This window comes from Lynx rufus, unplaced genomic scaffold, assembly GCF_022079265.1.
Source record: "Lynx rufus isolate CCGP_SWC_20201006 ecotype Redwood Valley unplaced genomic scaffold, mLynRuf1.p SCAF_24, whole genome shotgun sequence".
Taxonomy (NCBI): domain Eukaryota; kingdom Metazoa; phylum Chordata; class Mammalia; order Carnivora; family Felidae; genus Lynx; species Lynx rufus.
The window spans coordinates 8,156,874-8,183,469 of NW_025814839.1; the positions used below are offsets into that span (position 1 = coordinate 8,156,874).

The 26,596-nt window shown below is 47.6% G+C and overlaps 2 protein-coding genes across 4 annotated transcripts in view; one reads left to right on the top strand and one right to left on the bottom strand.

Moving 5' to 3' along the window:
- Positions 1-877: 877 nt before the first annotated feature.
- SPRING1 (SREBF pathway regulator in golgi 1) lies at positions 878-16,788 on the bottom strand. 3 transcript variants are annotated; one of them, XM_047088326.1, is made up of 5 exons: positions 16,595-16,788; positions 7,884-8,040; positions 3,974-4,125; positions 3,264-3,377; positions 878-1,368 (listed from the first exon to the last, which is right to left on the bottom strand). In XM_047088326.1, exons 1-5 carry the CDS (start codon positions 16,706-16,708, stop codon positions 1,285-1,287), a joined length of 621 nt encoding a protein of 206 aa, XP_046944282.1. In that variant the 5' UTR covers positions 16,709-16,788; the 3' UTR covers positions 878-1,284. The 3 variants fall into 3 exon arrangements, with proteins under 3 accessions (XP_046944282.1, XP_046944283.1, XP_046944284.1); XM_047088327.1 differs by having other exon boundaries at positions 16,531-16,726; XM_047088328.1 differs by lacking the exon at positions 7,884-8,040 and having other exon boundaries at positions 16,531-16,788.
- Positions 16,789-18,835: 2,047 nt separating this feature from the next.
- RNFT2 (ring finger protein, transmembrane 2) overlaps positions 18,836-26,596 on the top strand; it is a 68,871-nt gene continuing 61,110 nt past the window's right edge. Inside the window, exons 1-4 of the mRNA XM_047088281.1 lie at positions 18,836-18,938; positions 19,479-19,537; positions 24,478-24,956; positions 25,351-25,427. Coding sequence (XP_046944237.1) covers positions 18,915-18,938; positions 19,479-19,537; positions 24,478-24,956; positions 25,351-25,427 — 639 coding nt within the window. The 5' untranslated portion in view covers positions 18,836-18,914. The remainder of the gene's footprint in view (positions 18,939-19,478; positions 19,538-24,477; positions 24,957-25,350; positions 25,428-26,596) is intronic.

Below are 26,596 nucleotides of genomic sequence, written 5' to 3' on the forward strand. Positions count from 1 at the left end.
CAACTTGAACAACCAAAAAATGAAAAATACCTTGCCCAAGTGAGGGGCTCCAGGAAAGATCTGTGCGTTAATGTCTCCTGAGAGCAAAGAGCCATACTATTTGAGGGGCAGGATGTCTTTGAGGACCAAAGATCTGAGACCTTGAGCTTGAGAGAATCAGTGTCACATGAGAAATCCTGGGGGGTGCCTCGAGCATGTGGACGCACAGCCGCATGTCCAGCATTCACGGACTCGTCCCACTGAGGACAGGAGTAAGTCTCTTACAGAACCTTGACAGAAACCTGGGCTTTCTTCTTCCTTGCAAATCAGAAGGAAAGTGAAGGTCTGAACCTGTTATGTGTCCCGAAGCTGACAGCAATGAGGATGACTCTCACAGCCAGTTGCTAGATGTGTCTCCACGTAGCAATCACCTTGAGACCGGGCTTCCACGACAGGAGAGGAGAGGAGAGGAGGCCGCGGTGACGTCCTGAGGCTCCCAGCGTGCCACGGCTGAGCAGAGTATAATCATTTCAACGGCAGCATGGGAAACGAGAACAAAATCCTCCAGAACAACAAGCCCGAACTTCTGGTCGTAACAGTGCTCACAGAGAGGTAAATGAGCATATTCAAATACCACTACGAGAAAACCTGAGGGCACCCGATGCCCCCTGCTAGGAACATGGTACGGAGCGGGAATGGAATAGTATCTTTTGAGTTATTGGCAATTTTACATGTCAGGATACGGTGTTCAGAGCCCACACCCGAAGATGCTGTGAAAACAAAACCAAAAATAACTACCTTGAGAGATCACGCGCTTTCAGGGGGGCGAAACACTTCATGTGGGTGAAGGGATGACTTAGCTCATGAAACTCAAGAACACAAGAAAACGACAACAACAACAATTTCCTTGAATATATTCAACTATCAAGGCAAGGCATCCTCCCCTATCAAACATCATCACCTTCCCACTACTCCAAAGAAATGCAATAAATAACTTTACAGTGAAGGGTTCCATGAGTCTACCATGGCAGAGGTGTCCCCGAGTGCCCACGCCTCCACGAGCTCGCCCGTAGTCTGCTCCTGAACGTGACTTGCTGGCGTTTCCAAGCTGCTTTACAGAACAGTTTCACGGGTTAAAGCCCAGTGGAGAGTGAGGCCAAAAGTACAACACAAGAAGTGGTCAAAGCCAAGGTCAAAGCATGAAGACCCTCTTCTTCCAAGCGGACTAGAGAACACTGGAGTGTGGCTTCGGGCCACAAGTTCTTCGGCGGTGCCTGGTCGCCCATGGGTCGTCTTCCGTGCCCGTCACGCAGGGAAGAGCTCAGGAGGGCTCTCTCCGTAGCAATACTTGGCTATGGGGTCCCTATAGGTGTTCTCGTGTTGCACGCTCTGTTGGCAAAAGGGAAGATAAGAGCGCCATGAGAGAGAGCAGAGTTTCACATTTCTCCCTCGCGGAACAGTGGAGATCAGAGCAGGACTGCGGGCAGTCACCCCCTGCAGGAGCCTGGACGAGGCCATCTCCAAATGCCACCAAAAGGCTCCAAGGCACTTGTCTGAAACAAAGGTGGAAGCTCAACACAGAATGCCAACGAAGAGCATGAAAATGGGCAGAACATCACTATGTGACTGTTTCTTTTTACGTCAACAGTGAGGGGTTTTTTTTTTGCTGTTTTGGTTTTTTTCTTTTTAAACAGCCTAGCTATGACCTGGGCAATTCAAGGCAATCATTTTTTTTGCAAATGATTTTAAGTTAGATTAAGATCCAGTGGGTGCTTTGCTCCTGACTTCTGTGCTCCAAAGAAATGCAGTTCCTGGTCCTGAGCCCTGCAGAGACGAAGGAGATACCACCTCACGTGGCTCTCATGAAGGTTTATGTACCTCGAGGTCTGGCACATGAGCCCAGCCCCACAATACCACATAAGCCTCATCTGGCTAAGCAAACGGAGAGTGTGACTTAAGAGACCATCATCCCCGATGGCTAATTTTCCAGCAATTTGTTTTCATACAAGCAACTTGAGTTGTTGGCTAGTCTGGAGTTCACTAATTAGCCCAAAACCAATGTTTAGCAGCTAAATTGTAAGTATTAATCCAATTTATAGACATGCAGCAAATCTCTTTTTTGGGATACTGCAATCAACCAGCAACCAGGATCTCTCTCTTTGCAATAAAAAGATAGTTAGAAAAGTCAGCATCTTCCCTTAAGACTGGAAATAGCGTCTGGGTTTTATCGGTTAAGGAAAGAAAATATTCCGCCTTTTCTACCACTTCTCAGAATGAGAGAGAATCTGAATCAAAATGAGTCATGTGTTCAGCCTTCCTCCACATTTCCTTCAAAGCCCATTCAAGTGGAAAGCTCTTCCAGCAAAACAAGACCATCAGGAATTTCTTCATGTTTTCCAATGCTCGTTATAATCCCTGAAATATTTACCCGGTGATTCTGAGTGCTCTGAGAGCAGACCAGAGACGGACAAAGTGGCATAAAATCAAAAGGTGGTCTACAGAAATCTGCCAAGGGTACGAGAGTCGCAGAGAATGACAAGTCTATCTCAGACGAAGCCAGCAGTCTTGGAGACGCCAAGGACACAAACCAGAAGAAGCGTGCTTGCAATACACGTCTGCTGATCTTACGACCCGAGCCCCGACAACACCCGACCACACAAGCTGACAGCCAAGGCTGCAGAGCGATGCAAAGGCACAGACGTGCAGACACTTGCCGCGGCAGGTGCAGCGCCGAGTGGCCAAAGAGCAAAGCATTTACTGACAGCATGCTAGTAAGTACCGAGAGCTCGACAACCCGCAGATTGATTCGTGTATTTTTAAGTGCCCACCTGCCCTGCCCCTCAAATCCTAAGATAAACCACAACTCTGTCCCAGAACAAATTACTACTTCCTCTGAACAAGTGGTTGCTGGAAAGCCTTAGTCACATTTCAGTCAAAGACGCGGGGAGAGAACTGCTCTCAGGAACCGGACTGCGAGGACTCTACCCAGACTTAAAAATAATTTTAAGCTCCCACTTGAAGTGCAGACATGCCAATCAGATAGGGGAGATGCAAGCTGATTAGACCTTGATTTAATATAAGTATTTTACTTCCCTAATGTGTGCAACCTCCTGTTGACATTCTAAATACTATCACTGCTCCAAACAAAGCTCGACGCCGCTTCGCTTAAATCTCTTCTCCATTATTACTCTGCCAAGAGGCCTCCGCTGCGTATTCTCGAGTTTTCTTCTAAACCCTGACTCCCACTCGCCCATCCCCCAGCTAGAGGCATCACAGCTTCTGACCTGGGATGAGGTTCTGCACTTGGCCAAACACAATTCAAAGTGATCTTCGACGGCCATGAAGAGGTTCTGGAATGCCACAGCTGCCCGGTTGAGGAAGCGCTCCAGGAGAAGTTGCTATGGAAACAAAAGTTAGTACCTGTAATAAATTCCAGACTCAGCAGCACAAGGTAACCTTGGATATTTCTCCTGAACTAAGAGACTGCTGATATGGAAGGGGGGTGGGGAGGGAGACAGCAAGCTCAAACGCACACGCGCCCCATACCCTATGCGTCAGGTATCTGATGAGCAATACAGCAGCCCATCCTGCAAAACTAACTGGGAACCTCCTTTCACTGTCAACCTTCCTTCACAGCAGCAATTTCTGACATGTCAAAGTTCCCTCCTCAGTGCTTTTTTGTTTTTTTAATGCTTATTTATTTTGAGAGCGAGCCCACAAGGGCGGGGCAGAGAGAGAGAGAGAAAGAGAAAGAGACATCCCAAGCAGGCTCCGCGCTGTCAGCACGGAGCCCAGTGCGGGGCTCCATCCCACAAACCGCGAGATGGCGACTTGAGCTGAAATCAAGAGTCGGATGCTTAACCGACTGAGATCCCCAGGTGCCCCTCTCAGTTCTACCTTCAGAACAGCTTCACGTGGAGACGTCAGTGCTGATCATGAAGTCTCATCCTAAACAGAGAGAGGAGGGGACGTGGAGGGGAGCGGCTCCGCGTACCTTGCTGGGCTGCAGGCAGCAGGACACGCAGTACTCGTAAGCGCTGCAGCAGCCGTTGGGCAGGCAGCCGTCACAGCGGTACTGCTTCGCGCCGGGGACGTTGACGTTACAGCAGCCGTTCACCAGCAAATCCTTCCTTTCACAAATGTACCCTGGAAGTCAGAGACTCACCTGAGTATAAAGCCGGCAGTTCTCGCACCTCGCTACCGGGGTGACCACAATGAGGGTACTGCGCGCAGAGAACGCAGAGACAGAACGTGGAGTCTGGAGCGTCCCAGGCACCAAAGGGCCAGGAGTCAGACACAAGGGGACCAGAGCTTTCTACGTGCGGCGTTTACAGGCAGCATGGACTCCCACGTTGTAAGCAGGCTATACATTCTAACACACCTAAAGCGACCTTTCGGTCTGCTGTCATGTGTTTGATTTAATCACCACATCAAGTCACACCTAACCAACGTAAGCTACTCTCTCACCTGTGATTGAAGAAAAATGGCATTGTTTTTAGAAAAGGAAAAAAAAAAAGAAAATAGAAAAAAACCAAGGCATTCATTCCTGAAAGTCGGAGCCGTCTGGATTAAAAAACCAACCAACTAACCCTCCCCCTTTACAAATATATTTTATTTTATTTTTTTTAATTTTTTTTTTTCAACGTTTATTCATTTTTGGGACAGAGAGAGACAGAGCATGAACGGGGGAGGGGCAGAGAGAGAGGGAGACACAGCATCGGAAACAGGCTCCAGGCTCCGAGCCATCAGCCCAGAGCCCGCCGCGGGGCTCGAACTCACGGACCGCGAGATCGTGACCTGGCTGAAGTCGGACGCTTAACCGACTGCACCACCCAGGCGCCCCTACAAATATATTTTAAATGCCTGGCATTTATTTACTTAGTAGTTTGGAAGATTTTTTTTAAAACGTAGTCCTACCTAATCTTCATAAATTGATTCAGGCTGTTTGTAAGTATACAGGCCTGGGACTCAACTAGCCCTCAACATTAGGGAATACAAGTTCTCTACCACCCAAGGGAGAAAAATCCTAATTCCCTCCACTCCTCATAAATCCCATCATCTGTACACTCCCTCCACCCCAATCAAACCCATCCTCAACTTGAAGGAAAGAATCTCCTTACAAAAACCAATTTATTGTTCAGAGCTGCTAAACAGACATTTCTCTACAACCTTCTGGGAGTGGGACAGAAAAATGTAAGAATAAGTGCACGAGGGACACCACATGGCCCTTGGGAAACTCCCAGGTGTGTGCAACCAGCCCACAGGTCTCCACCCGGGCCCACAGGTGCCCACAGGTGTGGAGCAGCTGTCGCTAGCGTCATTCCATTCCAAATGCCCCAGCTTCTTAATCCTCAGACAATGAGACTCGGTGAAGCACAAGGTCGTTTTCTGAAACTACTCTGGAAAACACAGTCTGCGCGGGAGCAGGAGGCACCAGCAAAATAACAATGGAAGAGACTCAGAGGACCCGCACTTAACACCTGGAAAACTGGAGCCTGGAAAGAACCAGACCCCAGTTACCTGAGAACTAGGAACTTTGCGTTGCTGTTTCTGACTATGCCATTCTGTCTTCCATGTTGAAAGAAGACTTGAACGCCATAGGAAATGTTTCTGGGATTCCCAACTATTCTTACTCATTTTCTCCACTGGGATTATAAACAAACACAAGTCCAAACAGGCCAGCGTGTTTCTCAAAATTCTGCCCCAAATAACTACCCTCCAACCTTATTACCTCTGTGTCAGGAAGACGTAAAATATAATGTAACCTAAACTCCACTTGTGAAAACTATCTTTCTGCCCTTTTCTCTCTCCTGTATTGTGTCAGCACCACTGCGTGCCTTTTGCGCCCCAGTGCCAGCTGCAGGTAGTTAGCCTTGAAACCACAGGTCCTCCTGACGGCTGGTAAAATAAAGCTAATCAAGATTTCTCCTTTTGCATCGTAAATCTATTCATGCAAATGTTGTTTCCAACAAAGAGTCCAGTAAGATCACAACCTCAGAGTGTGTTGCTATTGACTGAGAAATTAACTCCTAACCCTGGCAAAGCTTGCCATTCTAATTGGTTGTCTTATTTAATAACTGTTACCCTGGAAATATTTGCGGTGGCACCTGCTTGCTGAAAGACATAAATTCCTCCAAGTTTTCTTTGTACTGTTTATTGCTTCTCACAGTCGTAAAGGTACAATAAAAACTATGGCTCCTGGATTTTTATTGATTGATTCTTGGAACTTTTTACTTTAAGAAATCTGAGAGTCTTTGTCTCCCACGAATTAATCAGAGGGAAATTATTCGTTTGTTAGCTACAACAAAAAACGGCTGTCACTCACAACCTAATGTTAACTAGGAGACCCAGGGGGTTAAGACTTCATGTTTTCTCACTGGGTGTCATACAAACAAAACAGTCTCCAAGCAAAAAAGGACTGGACTCTAAGTTCAGTCCTGGCCCGGGGTCTGCCCACTGACTGGCTCTATCACCTTACGGAAGTAAATTGCCTTTGCCAAATTTTAAGAAACAAAACAGAACACAAAAAGAAGCTATCTGCGGTATTATTTGCCTTCTCAGTGTGATCTTAGAGGTGGAGGCTGACACTGGCCATCACTGCTGGAGCATCAGTGCATTTTTGTGCAAAACTGTCCAGCTCTTCCACCGTAGGTGGGTGGTTTGCCTCTGATCCCTTCCTTCAATTCCAAATAACCTCATCTGGTCTGATACCTTTGAGATCTTTTCGTCAAGGTTTTATTTATGTATTTTCTATTTTGCTGGGAACACAAACTTTTTTGAAGAAACAATAAATGCACGGCCATTGTCATGTTAAAGACTGCGCATCTGCATTTTGGTCGGTCAGTGTGTATAGAGGAGTTTTCTAATTCAAGGTCGCCTGGGTCAATTTCGCTACTGCCAGAGTCACAACCCACTTGTGCTCAGGTTCTTTGAAATAAGAGCACAAGTTACTCTTGCAAACAAACCAACCGCATAATCTCCAAACCACCAACTGAAAAGAGAAAAAAGAAATCTGTAGAACTAGCAGGGAACTCTGAAAAGCTGTTTGTGAATAGTTGACATTAAGGAAAAATGTTACTTTTTTGATGTAATCATGGTATCCTGATCATGGTTTACAAGAGTCCTTGCCCTTGTAGGCAAGTTCCTTAGCCCCTTGGTGCCTGTGTCTTCACCTATTAAGTAACAAGAACAATGCCCACACCTCACAGGACTGCTGCAAAAATCAGATGAAATATTCAAAGAGAGGTTTTAGCCCAGTGCCCGACATGCAGTTAAGAGCTCACTTAATGCAGGTTGCACATTCATGAGAGACCCTCTTTGGGAAGACTGGGCCAGCCTTCGTGTAGTGAGCCCTCGAGCAGTGGTCTAATCCAACTACCTCGACGGCACAGGAATCGCCTTTCTTATAGACTAAAAGGAGGCAAGAAAACTGTGGGAGGAAACCCCCAGACAGACAGGCAGCCATTTTCACTGTAAGAGTAACACATTTGGAATATGTTTATAATTCACGTGAGATCACCCAGTTAGTCAATGAGCACATTTCCGAAGTGCCAGAACCATGGGGATAGTATGTAGGTCACCAAGGAGGAATGCTGGTTACCCTGTAGAGTTCACCATTCAGAGAAGAGAACACTGGCAAGATCTGAATACCCTGGGGCCAGGACGAGACCGGCAGGAAGCAGCCTAGGGACTGGTGCAGGGTCCAATGCTTCAGAGACAGAATTATCAGGACCAAACTTCTCTGACAGTGAGGGGGATTATGAATGATGAGTAAGGTATGAGACACAGAGATGTGAGAAATGCTGGAAATGAGCAGGAAGGGACAAGGCTCTGTATAAAACCCAAGCGATGGACTCCCACTGGAATCCATCGCTGGCTGCAGAGAGGACGGGAGCCAGCCCTACCTAGCTCGTCCGTGATGAGGTGCTTCCCTTGAATGGAGTTCCGGCACTGGTTGCCAGGCCGACTGCTGTTGCCCAGGTGAAACTGCACTTTCCACGGAATGGGCTGGTCGTGGTCTTGAACCTGGAGGAGATTCCGATCTCTCACTGCCCTCTCCTCCTACAGAGACGACAAACAGAAAGGTTAAAGTACCGTTTCTTGCATTTCTGCCAATTTTTCATACAAACTACAATAACAAGACAGAAACAATATAAAAAAGCTTGCCCAACAGGAACCGTCACCCCCACCCCCATATGAGCAAAGTCTGAGCCAAAGTCATAATATAAAAAGCAAAATAAACCTGTAGGAAAAGTAGTAAAATAAGGCTATGCTTCAAAACTGGCATAATTACATTAACGGCCCCTGGATTACATGCACATTGTAAACATGTACGAAAGTGTTAATTCCATGCAAAACTTTGGAGGGAAAAAGTCTTAAACCTTAAATGATTTGCCATCGATAAAATAATTTATTTTTATATCAAAACACATTGTGGAATAAAAGGTAAAATGTGAATACACTTTTAAAATAGAAGAGGAGACTTCACAAAATTTTGCAATGGTCATTTCAGACAATACCTGGACTCATCTGGAGCACAAGGTCACTTCCATTACGAGTACTTCAGTGGTAAACTCAGGGGATACTGAATTGGGAGGTTGGTTTTAGGGGCAAGAAGAAGCATGTCAACTCGCAAATTTCTCCTATGAAAAAACAGTGAGTATGCAACCCTTACAACATACCTTTCTTTACATGAGACATCCTTGCCAGCCAGCCCTTTACCTACATGTGCAAAGGGACTTGCTGCTCTACAGGCAAGCCCCTGCACCTTCTCTCCTAGCCTCCAAGCTGCAGCCGAGCTTTCAAAACTGCTTTTCCTATACTATTACAGAAACTAAGGGGAAGGCACCTGAGTACCAGAAGACAAGCCAAGCATGAGATAGCCATCTTCTGAATCCTTTAACCTGCTGTTGGAAAACAAAACAATTATATAAGACTCTCTCCCAAAGGCTTTTTATATACTTTAAACATTCTACCATTTTAATAGAATTCTGTGGCTTTTACCATTAATGATCTATCACGTGTCACCAGCAAAAGGGACTAACCTTGAAAGTTTGATGGCAAATGATACATACTTTAAAACAATGGAACAGATTTTTATAGTTACTGAGATTTCTTTAGGAAAGCAATCTGGAAAAAGCTATTAATATTTAAAATAAACACATCCACAGGGGCACCTTGGTGGCTCAGTCGATTAAGTGTCTAACTTCAGCTCAGATCATGGTCTCACAGCTTGTGAGTTCCAGCCCCACGTTGGGCTCTATGCTGACAGCTCAGAGCCTGGAACCTGCTTCGGAGTCTGTGTCTCCCTCTCTCTCTGCCCCTCCACAACTTGTGCATGTGCTCTCTCTTTCTCTCTCAAAAATAAACATTAAAAAAAATTTTTAAAAAGGGGTGCCTGGGTGGCTCAGTCAGTTAAGCGTCTGACTTCGGCTCAGGTCATCATCTCACAGCTTGTGGGTTCGAGCCCCACATTGGGCTCTATGCTGACAGCTCAGAGCCTGGAGCCTGTCTTGGAGTCTGTGTCTCCCTCTCTCTCTCTCTCTCTCTGCCCCTCCCCTGCTCACACTGTCTCTCTCTCTCAAAAAATAAACATTAAAAAATTTTTTTAATTAAAAAAAATAATACACATCCACACACACTCCTTTGGCACAGCAAGCACATTTAAAAAAAATTTTTTTTAACGTTTATTTTTGAGACAGAGAGACAGAGCATGAACGGGGGAGGGTCAGAGAGAGAGAGGGAGACACAGAATCCGAAACAAGCTCCAGGCTCTGAGCTGTCAGCAGAGAGCCCGACACGGGGCTCGAACTCACAGACCGTGAGATCATGGCCTGAGCTGAAGTCGGACACTTAACTGACTGGGCCACCCAGGCGCCCCATAAACACATTTTTGAGCTTCTCCTATAGAAAGTACCACCGTGTAAGGATGCACCAGGATGTTTACTACAGCATCGTTTACATGGTAGGAAAAACCTAGAAACCCAACAGAGAAATGACTGAAAAACACTGGCATAGCTATGGCCACTACAAACAACCCAGATGTGAATGATATATATTTATCTAGAGTAAGTTCTTAAATCTGAACTTGCACATTAAATTATACAGGGTCTTTAAAACAGATTCTGATTCCTGAGCCCAACTTCAGACTGAGTAAAAATCTCTGTGACCGGGACCTAGGAATCAGTATTGTTAAACCACCCAGCTGATTTTAATACAGAGACCACTGTGTGTAGACCACTGGATGCCCACAATATATTATTAAGTGATACCAGCAAGTTACAAAAGAACATGCATATTATCACACACTATAACAATTATAACAACATACACATACAAGTTTGTAAGAGCTGAGATAACAGTATGGAAAGATATGCTACAGACGTGGAAGGGACAGAGGTGATTGTTAACACCTTTGGTCATCTTTGGGATATCTTCACTTTAAAATAAAATGATAGAAGCATAATTACCATTAATATGAGAAGACACTGAGGGATCTACACGAACTCTGTATTATCCTTGAAACTTTTCTCTATATCTGTAATTGCTCCAAAATAAAAATTTTACTTTAAAAAAGCGTGATTACCAACATTAAAGACAAAAACTGCCCACAATCCCACTGCTTAAACAAAGCTGTATCAATATGTATACATTGACTTCTAGCCTGTGACCCTGGCGTTTATACTACAAAGTAGGAGGCTTTGCACTCAACTCTTCTTGACACTAACTGGATGGTAAGCCATCCAAGTACCTACATTATCTTGACAAGAACATCTTCAAGGCTATATAATAACCTATCATGTTCCCATGCCATAATTCAGTAAACACATCTTCTACAGAATAACACCTTTGTTATCAGAGGTAGCATTGCAATAAAGTTTGTTTATTCTCTTCAATAACTTGTAGTAATGATTATCAAAACCAGTTAATGCTATATGCGCCAAATAACTTCCCCAAAGCTATATATACCATTTGTAACATCACCAGCATTTACATAACAGTGTTTGCAGTTTTACCACCACTGCACCAGTACTGGATTTTGTTCTTTAATTTACTAAGTGTACAACAGTCACACTTAGTGGCTTTAATTTCTATTCTGCCTCTCCCTTTTGTTTCATTTATAGGCAAAAACTGGCACTGGCAGGAACAGGATGGGTTATATATAAACAACATCTATACTCCTTGGTTGGTGCAAGAAGAGGGGCTAAGTGCAGAAGCCTTGGGAATATGGGGCAAATTACTTAGCTACATACAGTTTAACTACCTGGACATTTATATTCCTCTGCTCTGCTGGGACCCTATCAGTTAACTGCATAGTCAAGCTAGGTCCAATCGAAACTGAGCTTCGAATGCTGCCCTAGATAAATTAATAGCCATTTAGACTAGTAAGCAGCTGGTCAAAGTACACTGGATCTCACAAGATTAAAAGTACTCCTAACATTACTCTCAAACTATCCTGTTAGTCTTCCCGAAAGAAAACAAGTATTCACAGCCAAGTGCATCCCAGAAGGACCTCTTCCACATAACTACACTCCTGGTAAACAGGAAGGCAATTCTTCCAGCACTTGAACTTGTTTTCAAACATGAATATTTAAGACCTTGCCAAAAAGACTGGGTAAGAGTTGTATGATCAAAAAAAAAAAAAAAAAAAAAAAGGCTGTACAAGAGATAGCGTAACACATGGTGACTTATGTAATGAATTAACACATTCATTTTTCTGAGGGTCCAGTCTCAGCAAGCATGGGGGGGGAGGGGCACTGAAGGGATCCCTTCCATGGTTTTAAGCCCCTACCAAACTGATCTACCCTACTAGGTTGTCTCAATTCCAGGGCCTGTATATATACACACACGTGCATGCACCTGTGTGTGTGTGTGTGTGTTCCCCCCGCAAAGGTAACAAGTCCTTACAATGCATTAAGGATATACAGACAAAGGCAGTCAGGCTCTCTACTCTCAAGGAGTCCCCAGAGCAGTCGATAAAGAAGCATGCACAGAAATCAGTGCAATTAACCACAATGGATGTCCACACAAGGGTACGCTAGGGTACAAAGAAAAGAGCAGGAACAAAAAAGAGCAAAACAAAATAACATCTGAACTTTCTTCATAAATTATAAGGAGTTACTGTAATGCTTTTATTACTAACATATGTTACTTAGCCTGACTTGAAAAGGAGTACTTCAATAACTGTCCTATTTTTCAGAGGTTATCATAATGGTCAAATGAGATAAATGTCCCATGGTTGATGAAATTACAGGTCACTGTTTTCCTCCTCTACCCTGGGCAGTACTTGACAAACTTTCTGGAAAATATTTATATCTTGATAATCAGTGAACAACAAAACAAAAACAGATTAGCAGCTCTTAGGATGTATGACACTTCAGAAGTATCGAACTTACACTCTTAGTCTACCGCAACTTACATACTTAATTACGTTAAAGCTAAAGATGTTAACATATTTTCAAAGAGTTATGCACACAGCCCGGGACTTTCAGGAACTGCTCTACTGGAACATTAGGAGAACATTTATTTACATAAGAGGACCTCTAAGGATCCTTCCATCTCAGCTCAAATGCCCCACAGGGTTAGGCCCACCTTGTTGCTCTACCACAACATCTTGTCTTTTTTCTCTTCCTATCATAAGCCTGCAACATTTCTGGTCATTTGCCATTTCTGCTCCCTTATTCCCTGGCAGAATACAGGCTCTCGGAGAATAAGACCTTGTCTGCTTTGTGCCTTACCACCCCGCCCTCCATCTTCATCACCTAGCAGACAGCACCTAGAGCACAGCTGGGGTTCACTGAACATTTGTTAAACACACCCAAGTCACTCGGCACCCAATCCTCTCCCCCAATGGCATTCCCACCATTGTCACTAATTTCTCCTGAGCTCCCATCTCTATCGCTACAATTTAAACTATCCCCCAAAGCATTAATTAACGTGAAAACCACAGAAAAGAGGAATTCAAAGCAATAGAGGATAATCAGCTATTCTCTAGGCAAAACAGCAGCTGCATTTGCTCCACGAGTTCAGGATCTCACTCGAGGCAGAGCTTGGGACCATACTGAGCTTTACAATTTTTCATGGCCTCTTCTCAATTCAGACCCAACACACACGCCCCCGCCCCATATATTCTATACCGCATCTCCGTTCCACAAGTGACGAACCTGAGGCCAGGCAAAACGAAGCACATTCGCCTCGTGTCGCACAGGAGTGCCAGCGACCAGAACTGCAGGGAGCAGAGAGCAAGAGAAGCAAACTCAAGTGCATATAGGTGGGCTCCGAGGTGGGTCCCGAGAACCCTTTATATTCTTTACACGGAGAATCTCGATATGGTGGTTCATGAGGATCATGGCTATTGATATTTATCATATCGGAAATTAAAAACATAAATTCTTGGGGCGCCTGGGTGGCGCAGTCGGTTAAGCGTCCGACTTCAGCCAGGTCACAATCTCGCGGTCCGTGAGTTCGAGCCCCGCGTCAGGCTCTGGGCTGATGGCTCGGAGCCTGGAGCCTGTTTCCGATTCTGTGTCTCCCTCTCTCTCTGCCCCTCCCCCGTTCATGCTCTGTCTCTCTCAGTCCCAAAAATAAATAAAAAGGTTGAAAAAAAATTTAAAAAAAAAAAAAACATAAATTCTTAAATTACTTTAAATTATCTATTCATTTAAAAATAACAATGAACCTATTACATGTCAACAGGTTTTTGTTTGTTTGTTTTTGGTCTATGAAAAAAATCTTCAAAACAAAAAAGAAATTTGGTGAGAAGATGCTTTTACGTTTCTGCAAACCCTTTTAACGTCTGGCAGAATGGAAGACACCTGGGTTCTCACATCACCCTCTGCAGTCAATCTGTTGCAATATGTTGTTTGGGTTGAAGCATATGAAGAAAATCTACCTCCCGCAGATGTGTCTTTGGAAATGGGAGGGATAGTTTAATGGTGTTGTCAAATAATTACAGATAATCTTCTTTAGTACTACGTCAAAACTTGACAGGTGTAGTTTCTTTTTTTTGGGGGGGGGGACAAGTGTGGTTTCTTAAAAGGTCATTGCAAATGATGCAGCCACTTTGGAAAACAGTCTAGCAGTTCCTCAAAAAGTTAAGGATGGAGTTACCGTGTGGCCCATCAAGTCCACTCCGGGGACCATACCTAAGAGAACTGAAAACATATTTCCAAATAAGATGGATATCTAAACTGTGAATAATGTTCTGTTGTATTTGGAACAGAATATTATTCACACATAAAAATGAAGTACTAATGTATCCTACAACATGGATAAACCTTAAAGTCACTGGCTTCGAACTGAAAGAAGCCAGACATAGAAGAATACACGTTGTATGATTCCATCTACATGACACGTCCAGAACAGCAAATCTGTAGAGATAGAAAGCTGACTAGTGGTTGCCAGGAGTTGATGGGCAGGGATAGAGAGAGGCGACCGTGAAAGTGTTTCTTCGTGTTCGATAGGCTGCAGGGGGGTTGTAGGGAAGATCGCAGAGCAGACGGCATCTGAGTCAAGACATGAAAAATTAGTTCGAGAAGGAAGGAAAAGTCATCCCAATTAAAAAGACGCACGACTCACTCATTTGTTCAACCCATATCTGAGTGGCCGTTAAGTGCCTGGCAATATTCTCAGGGGTGAGATTCTATGAGCAACACAGACAAGGTCCCTGTTCTCAAGAAAATTACCTTCTAGAAGGAAGAGAGAGGGAAGACAGATAAGTAAATGAACAAGAAATGTCCAGTTAGTGATTCCTACTACAAAGAAAATAAAGCAAAATCTATGGGCAAGGAACCTTAATTTAAATTGTGTCACCTGGTGTGGCCTGAGACAGCAACAGTCTGGCCTGAAGTGCTTAAGTGACAAAAAAACAAAAACAAAAACAAAAACACAACTCACCATGCAGTGACCCTGGAATGGAGTCTAGAGTTTTATCTGAGTGCAACAGAAATTCAAAGGAGGATTATACCCAGGGGAGTGCTGTGATTTCCCCCCCCCCCCCCCAGATTATCAAGCCTGTCACTGCTGGGTAGAGAAACAGACTGCCAGACAAGAAAGGAAGCAGATACCTGCTGGTGAGCTACTGCAGAAGTCCAGATAAGAGACGAAGGTAGTCCCACCTAGGGTGACAGCAGTGACAATCATGAGAAAGGAACAGAATCAGGATACACTGTGGAGGTAGACGCAGTATTTTAGATGTGGGGAGTGAGGAAAAAAAGGAAGTATTTGTGGCTTGACTACCTGGTGAAGAGTAATGCCACTAATTGAGCCTGGGAAGACTGGAGAGGAAGTGTCGGTGGTGGAGAATCAAAAGTTCTGTTCTGGCCAAGGATGAGAAGCCTACGACATATTCAAGAAGACGTCAAGTAGGCAGGTGCATAGAAGAACTGAGGGTTTCTGTATAGGTCTAGGCTAAAGTTATAAATTGGGATATCAAGAGCATACAACTGGTATTTAAGCACTGGGTCAGAGAGAAAGGCAGAGATCTGAGTCCAAGATTACTATAACACTCAGTGGTCCACCAGACAGAGAAAGAACAACATGTGACCACAAGAAAATATCTGTGAGGCTGCAGAAAACACAAGTCCCTGAAGCACTTAGTTCATGCATGTCACCAACACATCCCAGTCAATATAAGAGGCTCACAACTCTCAGCCTCTCTGTTTGCCTAAGGTAAGAGGTGGGGTACCGTTCTCTAATCTTCACTTAGCTCTCCCACCAATCCCATTTAACTAGGGTGACCACACAGTTCATTTATTTGCTATTCGTTAATATATTTTATTTACGAACATGACCCTTGGGAGTCAAAAAAGGAGCTTTTATTAATAACTACATCAGAGCAACAGCATAAACCGGATCGTCCCTGATTACGCTGTGAGGTATGCGCACCCCTTCTAAAAACCCAAACGCTCAAACCGGACGTCCGAACAAACTTTCAATTGCTTTGGCCGCATTTCTCGCCAAAGCATCCTGCCTTTTCTCCCAGAAATTCTCACATGGGAAGAAAAACTAACGGGATGGGGAGGTAAAAAGAAAATTCCATCCAACCAAGTTATGCACAGAAGGTTACCTCGTGGGTCCTGCTGGGTCTCCCGGATGAACTGCTGAGCCCTCAAAGTAAATGCAGGCGAGGCACGCAAGCTCAGGTCTCGCAATTCGGCTTCTTACCATCCCTGCCTCTCTGAGCCTCAGTTTCCCCCGCTGCAATCTGGAGACACCCATCCCCCAGGTCTGCCAGGAGAATGAAACAAGAAATGCACGCCCCCTCTAAGCCCTGTACCCCGCAGGTAGAAGGCACGCTGATGGCAGTAAGGGTAATAACCACAGCTAAGGGCCGACACACCTGGGTTCGAGTCCCACCTGCACCCCTAGCCTAGCAGCTCCTTCTCTCCCGGGCACCAACGAAATGGGCAGGTCCCTTCGTCCATCCTCAGTCCCAGCGCACCGGACTCTCGGACACACTGGCAGCGCGGCTGCACAGGGGGTTCCCCCCAAGCCGGGGGAAACCAGGCGGCCGGGAGAGCAAAGGTGGGAGGGCGGCGGGCAGCCACTGACCTGCTTGAAGGTGCTGCTGAGGAAGTAGACGAGCGAGAGCCCGAAGACCAGGGCGAGCACCCACCTCTTCCGGAGGAGCCGGCGCCACACCATAGCCGCCAGGTTCACCATGCCGGCGCGGACGCGGGGCGCGGCGGCCGGGGCGCACAGCGGGGAAGGCCCGGGGCCCGGGCGGCATGGCCCCTATACGGCCGGCGGACACATTAACCGCGGCGGACGCCGGCCCCTCGGCGTTCGGTGCAGCCAGCTCCCGGCAGCCACCCCGCGTCGCCCCACGTGACCCCTCCCCACGCCCCGCCTCCGCTCCGCTCGGAGGGGCCAGGCAGCCTCGCTCGGCTCCTCGCTATTGGTCCCTGAGGAGCGACGGGGTCCTATTGGCTGAATCCCGAAAAGGGGGCGGGCAACCGCGTGCGCACAGCAAGAGGAGCCGCGCCGCGCCGCGGTCTTAGCGCCTGGCTAAGGCTACCTGACAGAGAACCCTACAAGGGGCCGGAAGCACTCGGAAGTCACGTGCTACCCGGGGCGCGCGCGTGATTGGCTTGGGAGGACGTGAATGATGCCGCTGTGATTGCCGAATTGTCTGGGCAGGTAAAAAGAACGCGGTTTTTTTCTCCGGGGATGGTTCGTATAGCCTCCTGCCCTTGCAGTCCTAGGGCGTTTTGTGCTGAACGTTGGTTGCAGAAATGAGAGACGCTAGCGGCTTTTTTCCCAAAGTGCACCTGCCTCTTTCCAGTGCATGTAACGCAGGAGATGCTCTCGCGTGCATTTCGGTGCATGTAACGGCCCCGGGGGCGCAACTGAAAACGAAGCATATATTGAAAAATCTCAGGGCAATTCTTCATGGGGATGTAGAACAATGAATGGAACAGAAGGTTAAGAGACGTTTCATTCAATCATTCAGATGCATCCCACGTGCAGAATTTTGTTCTGGAATTCGGTATAGGAATAATTACGTGTGGCCTGCTTCCAACAGAGAACCTGAAGCCCCTCAAAATTGAGCGAGCATCTCAAAGTAGACTCTTGCACATGTGATTTTGGAAGCTGTGTCAAATTCGTGGATGGAAACTTTGGGAGCTGTATTTTTTCCCCCAAGGATTTGCAAGTGATGGGGGGGGGCGTCTTTGGGAGGGGGCGTTAAGGTGACATTGCAAGTTCTTGAAAAATATTTACACAATGAACATTCCTTCATATGTGCAGATGGTGATACTGACCCACTTCTTAGCTGAGTTTTCAAAAGAGAAGAGAGGCTTAGCCACTGAATTGTCTCCCTAATCAGCTGCCCTAGTAACACCAATACTGCCCCCTGAAGAAGGTGGTCATGATTAGGAAATCATGCAAAACCAATTATGATGTACTCAACCTACCATCTTTGATCCTGAAAAAAAAAATATATATATATATATGTATATATATATATATGTATATATATACATACTTTTTTCGAGACTAAACCTATTCATGGAAAGTCTATGGCTTTTATTTCTCTAGGGAGGGAAAAGGGGGTGTACAAAAAAAGTAACTGAGACCCATAGATAAATGTTGAATAAATATTCGAGTATTTGTTGAGTGCAACTCTGTGCTAGGCAGTGTTCCGGATGCTGAGGTACAGGCGTGAACCAGACATAGGGTGCCTGCTTTTGTGGAATTTACATTCTAATGGAGGACAGATGATAAATAGGCATATATGTAAGTAAATGGTAAGTTCTATGAAGAAGATGAGACAGGGCACATGGTGGGTCAGGAGGGTGAGAGGAGAAGGCCTCTGGGAGAATGTGACATTTGACCTGAGGAACTAGACAGAAGGAAAAGCATTGGAGGAAGAGAGAACAGCAAGAACAGAGGCCCTGAGGCAGGGACAAGCCAGCAAGTATGAGAAACAAAAAGGCCAGTATGGCTGGAGGAAAGCGGTTAAAGGAAGAGTGGAGGGAAATGAGATTGGAAACAGGTGAGGCTGCATCAGGCCGAACTTGTAGGCCATAAAGAGTTTGGATTTTATTTGGGTTGCCGCGTGATGCCATTGGAGGGCCTAAAACATATTTTCTGTGTTCCCCAATCAGGACTCATAGTCTGACAATAGAGCAAAATACATTGAGATAACATTCCCAGGAGTCCTAAAGAGGGATCAGTGAGAGGCTAACCAGAGATACGCTTAGAGCTACCGTGATGCCCTAAGACATTGTCAGGTTCAAGCCATTGCATGGACTGTTCCCTGAAGTGTTCTGTTCCGTTCAAGGTTTGGAACCTGATGAGCTCTGGTGACCTGTGCATCCCTCTGCAGAGAAAGAGGAGGGAGAGGCTTGCTTTCTCTGGACTCTAGCGGTCACATCCCATCAGGAGCCCTGAAGGCCCACCTCAAGCATCGTCAACATGGAGTTCTGAAGTCCATGTGGCTCCTCACCGTGAACCAGGTGACATGTCTCTGGGAGAATTCACATCCTTATTACCACTTTATTAAACAGGAGGACTGGAAGGAAGCTTTGGGTTTTGGCAACTCCACACCCGCTCCCCACCCCCCTGCCCCCCATTCCCCATCCTCAGATGGGGAATCTGAGGCCACAGAGAGGTTGCTGATTTGCCCAAGGTCACACAGCAAGTTAGGAGCAGCATCGGTCCAGAAGCCATGTCTTGTACTGCTAGTCCGCTGCTTACCTCCTGTCATCCGACACCTCTTTGCCGCACGGTCCACTGCTTCCTCTCACGTGAAGACTCCCTCCACCCCTGGGTCTCAACATCCTCATCTGCAGAATGGGGTGATAACACTTTCCTCACTGGGATCGAATGTTGAATGGAGGGTTGAATGACGTAACAGATGCAAACAGGGTTTGCAGAATGTGAGAGAGGCCTGGGGATGTGAGATAGGAGTCATATTTGTTTACAGCTGCCTCGGCAATCTGACCGGCAATGGGAACGTTGAGAGACGCCAGCTCATTCCATGTGTTGACTTTCAGGTCTTAAGGAAAATGCAGAGACGCCACAGCAGCAACACGGATAACGGTCCACCTGAAAGGTAGGTAGACCTCCCCCGGGTTCATTCCAGCCGGAGGCTCCGGGCTCGGGTCGTCAGGGGCAACTCCAAATCTGGATTGAGTGACACGTGCCTCTCGGGTTATTTGTTAGATGAGCAAAGGAGATCCGGTGGGAGACTGCTTTGCCCGGTGATGGCATACGTTTCTCAATGCATCACAGCTTGCTCTTGCTTTGATGGTCATTCCCTAAGCCTGTGTGACAGGTGATTCACTTGACTCACTGCATCAAAGATTGTTCCCATAGGTTTTAACTTCTAGAGGTGGAAGAAGATTTCTGTTGCTTACATTTCCTGGGAGAGAGGGACCCGCCTTAGCAGGCAGGGCCACGTGGGGAAGCACCAGTCAGGAGGCAGAAAGAAGCAAAGAGTGAACAGAGGCCACAGCTTTTATTGTGCGTCAGGGGGAAACGGCTTAGGATTGGGTAGCTTGAATAATGTCACCAGGCTCTGGGCTAGAGCGGTGTTCTCTAGTTTTCTGGTACCTGGCCCTGGGGATTTAGAGCAGGGGAAATATTGGCTGGGTGTGCCAGACGCACATAAGGAAGCGGTTGGGGATACAAACAACTTTGGCTGTTACTTTGGCCCTCTAACAGAGGCCACATAGACCAAGAAAATCTAAGAAAACACGGTTAAAACCCTCACGAGCTAGAATTACCGTCTGGTGAAATCCAAGAGAGTACACACCATGGGGACCTGTTCTTAGATTGTGATGCTCTCCCCCTGTGCTGGCCCATACGTCCGAGGAGCCGGCAACTGAGCTTTTCCTCCTTCGCCTCCCATTCTGGGTCCCCCACAACCCCAAGGTTGACTACAGAATCCCAAAGAGTATTAACTGGTCCCATTAAGACTGAGTTTTGCATCAAGCCTGCCTGTTCTGCCAGGAAGAGCTGTGACCTGAAGTCAGATGACCCTTAGCCAAAACCCCAGCTTAGCCATTTTGCACCTACAGTGCCTTTGGCAAGCAACTTCACCCCCCAAGCCTCGGTTTCCCCATCCATAAAGTCTGCATAATAAAACTCAGGGTTGTTTCTGAATGAGTGAATGAGCATGAGAATGCAGGAACACGGTATCCAGCACGTAACAAGCGTGCCTCTTGGAGCTGCCCTAGCCTCTGAAGACACAATTGCCATCTGCTGTCAAGTGAACCATGAGGTCTTTGGGGGCAGAGACCACAGCAGAAAAACAATGGCCACGGTGTGTTGTGTGCCTACCCTGTGCCACCCTCACATTAGCCTGACGAGGTCAGGACTATTTTTATCACTGTTCTTACAGATAAGAAACTGAGGCTCAGAGAGGGGAAGTAAATTACCCGAAGTCACACAGCCAGGAAGCAGCAGGCTGAGATTCAGGCCCTAGTCCATTGCCTGCCATAGTCTATGCTTTCAGTCACCGCATTACGACAGCCTCCTATCTGGGTGGACCTACTTCTCCTGGGCCGCCTCACATTCTGGCCCCTAAGTGGTTAAGTTGGAAGCCTCTGCCCTCCAAGGAATATTCTTTCCCATTTAGGCTGAAATCTCGGCTGGATACCCGGGAGAGGCCCAGGGAATGGAGGCCAGCTATAAAAAGCTCCTTGGTGGGTTGAGTCTTCCCTGATTGTACTGCAGGCCCCCTGAGCCCAGTGAACTCCAGGCTGGTGAGCTCACAGGGGGCCAGGAAGGCTTTCCATGGCCCGATGGGGGAGAAAGCTTGGCCCCTATGTGGGTCAGCATGGGCACCTGCCAGGACTCCTGCTTTCTGAGCTCAGTTTCTTGAAGTGCAGAAAAAGCTCACGGCCCCTTGAGGGTCATAGCCATGGTGTCTGTTGTTGTTGTTGTTATTAATATTACTTTAATGTTATCCCGAGCCCAGGTAGTAAGACCATACATCTCCTGGGTTTTGGAGCCAGCAGGGATGGGCCGTGGGGTGGGGTTACAACTTTCCCCCCAGGTCAAGTTTGTGGAGCCAGAGAAGCCAACCCTGAGATTTCTCCAGGTCAGCATTTCCCCTGCTGGGTTTCACAAGTGTCCTATAAGATGTGAATAGTTTAAAGAATCCGAAATCAAGTAAGTTTGGGAAACACGAAGTTTCAACAAAATGAAAAATTTTAATGCAGTTGCAGGCCTTCTCAGAGCCTTTAGTATGTTCATTCGGTCATTACTTCAAACAGTATTTTTTGAGCGTGCTCTGTGTGCCAGGTGCATTTGTGCTGGGCAGGAGAGAGACAGTAGGAACAAACAATCATGATGTTTGGCCTCTTGGAGCAGGGTCCTGTCTAAAGTGCTATTCCCAGTGCTGAGTGACCATTAGAATCACCTGGAGGGCTGTCAGGAACTAGTGATGTCAGGGCCCACCTCCAAAGGTTTTGATTCAGTTGGTTAACACAGGGTCTCAGGCACCTGTATTTTTCGGAAGCTCTGAGTCTGTTTCTTTATCTGTAAAAGAGGAATGACATTAGTCCCTATCCGTAGAGGGTGTTTATCTGTGCCTGCAGGAAGTTTAGAATGGGAAGCTCTTTTAGTGGGAAATAATCATCTATGTGTTTTTTAAAAAGCATCCTGGTCTCTTGAGTGGACAGTAGATTATACAGAGTCTAGTGTGATGTGCCTGGATGATAGCTTGCACACATTTATTAGGTGCCTACTGTGTGCCCTGGGTTGTGGGGTGCAGAGAATGAATGAGACTCAGCTCTCACATACAGGAAGGTCATGGTGTATTTTAAGTACCATAGGGGTCTGGGAGGTGCCTTGGGGGCCCTACTGCAGGGTGAGAGAAGGGAGGGAAGGGGAGGGAGGCTCTTCACTCCTCCCCCCGACACATGCACATATAGCAAATCAGCTCCACTTATATCTGTGGTGTAGACTGAATTTCAAATGGTCCCATTTGAAAAGAAGACAAGCCCAAGACAGAAGACATCCAGAACTCCAGGTCCTCGTGTTCATGGAAAGTGTACCCAGTTCGAGGGTCTCTCCATTCTTATGGAGTAATTATTCTGGGCTCTCTGCTCCTCCAGTGATGACTTTGAAAAAACCACAGAATCCTTTCCTGGATTCCAATACAGCAAGCTTTGTTTGGAACTAGAGAGGGCAGTTGGCCCTGGGGGTCTTTCCTTAGGGATTAGAGGTCATCATCCCCATGTATTGAGCACCTACTATGTGCTAGGTACATTGAAAAGGATGTTCTAAATTTGATCCCACAGGAGTTGTATGGATGGATGATGTTTATGCCATTTTTCAGGTGAGAAAACAGTGCAGGGTTGGTAAGACCTCTAGGAAGGGTGAGGGGCACCTGGGTGGCTCAGTCGGTGAAGCGTCCAACTTCAGCTCAGGTCATGATCTCACGGTTTGTGAGTTCCAGCCCCATGTTGGGCTCTCTGCTCTCAGCACAGAGCCTGCTTAGGATCTTCTGTCTCCCTCTCCCTCTGCCCCTCCCTCGCTCACTCTCCCTTTCTCAAAAATAAACAAACGTTAAAAAAAAAAAAAAAAAAAGATCTTTAGGAAGGGTGGAGCTGGAGTTTGAACGGGGGCTTCTCTCTTGATTCTTCTTTACTTTACTTCTAATACTGTGTGTTGCTCTCCAAATACCAGCCAGTGACCAAGAGGCTGGGCCCTCTTGGAAACTGGGAGTCATTGAAGATTATAGGTCCAGGGGTCTCTGAGTTCCTGAGGTTCATAGATTCTGGAATCTGGATTCTGGGATCATAGATTCTGTGCTAGCTTTTCTGTAAAGTATAGAGGTTGAGAAAGCAGGCTCTGGAGTTAGCTAGTTGAATCTCTCTTGTTCTGTCTCTTACCAACTATGTGGCTCAGGACATGTAACTTTCTCTGTGCCTTGGTTTCTTGATCTGTCAGATGGGGGTATTATTAGTACCTAATTCATGGGGTTGGTTGGAAGGTTTAATGATATAATCAATGAGGAGCCCTTAGAAAAGTGGCACACAGTACATTTTCAATAAATGTTATGCCCCTATTGCTATTATTATTTGTGTTAGTTTTACACGGCTTCTGTGACAAGGTACCACATGCTGGGTGGCTTAAACATTAGGGATTCACTTGGGTGCCTGAGTGGCTTAGTCATTTGAGCATCAGACTCTTGATTTCGGCGCAGGTCATGATCTCACGGGTCTGTGAGTTCAAGCCCCAAGTTGGGTCTTGGGATTCTCTGTTTCCCTTCTCTGTCTCTGCCCCATCCCTCTCATTCTCATTCTCATTCTCTCTCTCTCTCTCCTCTCTCTCTTCCCCCCCCCCCCCGTCTCTCTGTCTCTCTGTCTGAAAATAAATAAATAAACTTAAAAAAAATTAGCAATTTATTGTCTCACAGTTCTGGAAGCTAGAAGTCCAAGATCAAGGTGTGGACAGGGTCAGTTTCTTCTGAAACTCTGTCTTTGGCTTGTGGATGGCCTCCTCCCCACTTTGTCCTCACGGGGTCTTCCCTGTGTGTCTGTGTCCTAATCTCCTCATGTAAAGACACTAGTCATGGGGCGCCTGCTTGGCTCAGTCGGTTGGGTGTCCGACTTTGGTCAGGTCATGATCTCACAGCTCATGAGTTCGAGCCCCACGTTGGGCTCTGTGCTGACAGTTTGGAGCCTGGAGCCTGCTTCGGATTCTGTGTCTCCCTCTCTCTCTGCCCCTTCCTGCTCATGCTCTGTCTCTCTCTCTCTCCTTCAAAAATAAATAAACGTTAAAAAAAATAATGATAAAGACACTAGTCCTATTGGATCAGGACCCACCCTAATGACGTCATTTTAACTTAATCACCCCTACAAAGACCATGTCTTCAAGTACAGCCACTTTCTGAGGTCCCGGAGGTTAGGGCTTCAACACAGGACACGATTCAGCCTGTAGCAATATTGGTACTGTTATTTGTACCCCCCGCCCATCCTCCACTGGGGTGCTTATCTCTCCATCTGACTTGGTGGGGCTCTGTCTTCCCTCCTGGCCCAGAAATCGCAGCCAAGCGCTCAGCTCCGAGGCGAGCGTGGATGAAGGCGGCGTCTTTGAGAGTCTGAAGGCAGAGGCAGCCTCCCCACCTGCACTCTTCTCCGGCCTCCCCGGCCTCCCTGCCAGCAGCCTCCCCACCGCCCCATTCCCATCCAGCCTGGTGCTGGGGGCATCGGCCGGAGGCGGGGACGTGTTCATCCAGATGCCAGCGTCCAGGGAGGAGGGCGGGGGCCGGGGCGAGGGGGGCACCTACCACCACCGCCAGCCCCTCCATCACTTCCATCACGGCGGCCACCGCGGGAGCTCGCTGCTGCAGCACGTGGGTGGGGACCACCGCACTCACTCCGACGAGGGGGGCGACGAGCAGCCAGGGACGCCCGCCCCTGCCCTGTCCGAGCTGAAGGCCGTGGTCTGCTGGCTCCAGAAAGGCCTGCCCTTCATCCTGATCCTCCTGGCCAAGGTGTGCTTCCAGCACAAGCTCGGTGAGTCCAGCGGGTCCCGGGTGTGTCAACCGGGGGCTTCACCTGCCGGGTCGGGGGCAGGAGGGGTTCACCCCGAGTGCCAGGGCAAGGCAGCAGAGGTCTCCATGGTGCACGGTGCTTACGGTGCTTAGGATTATGGGATTCTGAGTGAGGCCTGGGTTCCAGTCCTGGTTGACCAGCTCTGTCGACCTGGGACAAGTCAGTCACCTTCTCTGAGCCTGTTTCTTCCTCTGTGCTGGGGAGCTTGGCATGTGTCCAGCAGAAAATTTGCTGCTTGGTGGGTGTGAAGCAATAGAGGGTAGTGACCTTTTAATGTTGCTCACGGTCCCCAGTAAGCTAGAGCCAGGCCCGATGCGTCTAAGTGGGTGGAGTCAGACCCTCCTCTGTCCCGCAGGCATTGCCGTGTGCATCGGGATGGCCAGCACCTTTGCCTATGCCAACTCCACGCTGCGAGAACAGGTCTCTCTGAAGGTGAGTCACCTGGCGAGTTAGTCTCTGAGGTTGCTGTAACGCGTGACTACAAACCCAGCGGCTTAACACGATAGATTCACCCCCTTATAGTTCTGCGGATCGCAAGTCTGAAGTGGGTCTCTCCAGGTGAGGGTCACGTGTCAACACAACTGTTCTTTCCAGAGGGTTCAGAGGTGATCCCCTTGCCTTGCCTTTCCCAGGTGCTAGGGGTGGCTTATGGCCCCTTTCTTCCTCCTTTGAGCCAGCAACCAGTGTTCCACCTCTGTGCCCACCTGCCCCTAGTCCCTTCTCCTTCTGTCTCCTCTTCCACTTTTAGGGACTCTTGTGATTACATCAGCCCCAGCTGGACAGTCCTGGAGTCTCCCCGTCTCGGGGCTAGCTGGTTGGCAACCTAAATTCCCTTTGCCATGTAAGCGGACATATCCACAGGTTACAGGGATGAGGACGGGGACACCTACGGGAGGCCTATGAGAGGCTGTTCTTCCGCCTGTCCCCCCGGGACACATCGCCTGCCATCTTTCTCCCAACCTTTCCGACAGCAGCGTCTCCCCCCCACGCCTGCCCACGGCACCCTCATCTGCCTGGCTTCTCTCACGGTTAAGGCCGTCCCGCCGGCGTTCCAGCTTCACACCAGCATCATCCAGAATTGCCATCTAATATCCGCTTGGCGCTAACCTCGCCCAGCGCAGAGCTGGGCAGACGGCACAGCTCATCTTGCAGATTTGTCCCGGCAGCCCAGGAGGGAGGCAGAATCGTTCTTACCTCATTTTCCCAGTGAGGAAACGGTGGCTCAGGGACACTACGTGCCTTGCGTACGAGGTCACACGGTCCGTGAAAGTGGTGGCGTCAGGCTGTGAACCCAGCCTTGGGCCCACAGGCTGTGCTCACCCCAGGCTGGTATCCCAGCTTCTCCAGCCACCTGCACACAGGCCCTTGGATAGGTTACCTTGGTGATCTCAGTCCCAGGTGCCGCCCTAGAAGATGAACCATTCAAATGAGATAGTGCCTAGGCATTTAGCACAGGGCCTTCCGTAGAGGCAACGTTTAACTGAGCTGCTTGTCGGGGCGCCTGGGTGGCGCAGTCGGTTAAGCGCCCGACTTCAGCCAGGTCACGATCTCGCAGTCCGTGAGTTCGAGCCCCGCGTCAGGCTCTGGGCTGATGGCTCGGA

Bases quoted from the DNA above. Each gene is read 5' to 3' on its own strand.
- SPRING1 (XM_047088326.1), bottom strand. From the start codon at position 16,708: ATGCCGCCCGGGCCCCGGGCCTTCCCCGCTGTGCGCCCCGGCCGCCGC. The intron at 4,126-7,883 runs GTAGGGCTGGCT...TCTGACTTCCAG, and splicing joins CCTCATCACGGACGAGCTAG to GGTACATTTGTGAAAGGAAG. The intron at 3,378-3,973 runs GTACGCGGAGCC...TTGTTTCCATAG, and splicing joins GCTGCCTGCAGCCCAGCAAG to CAACTTCTCCTGGAGCGCTT.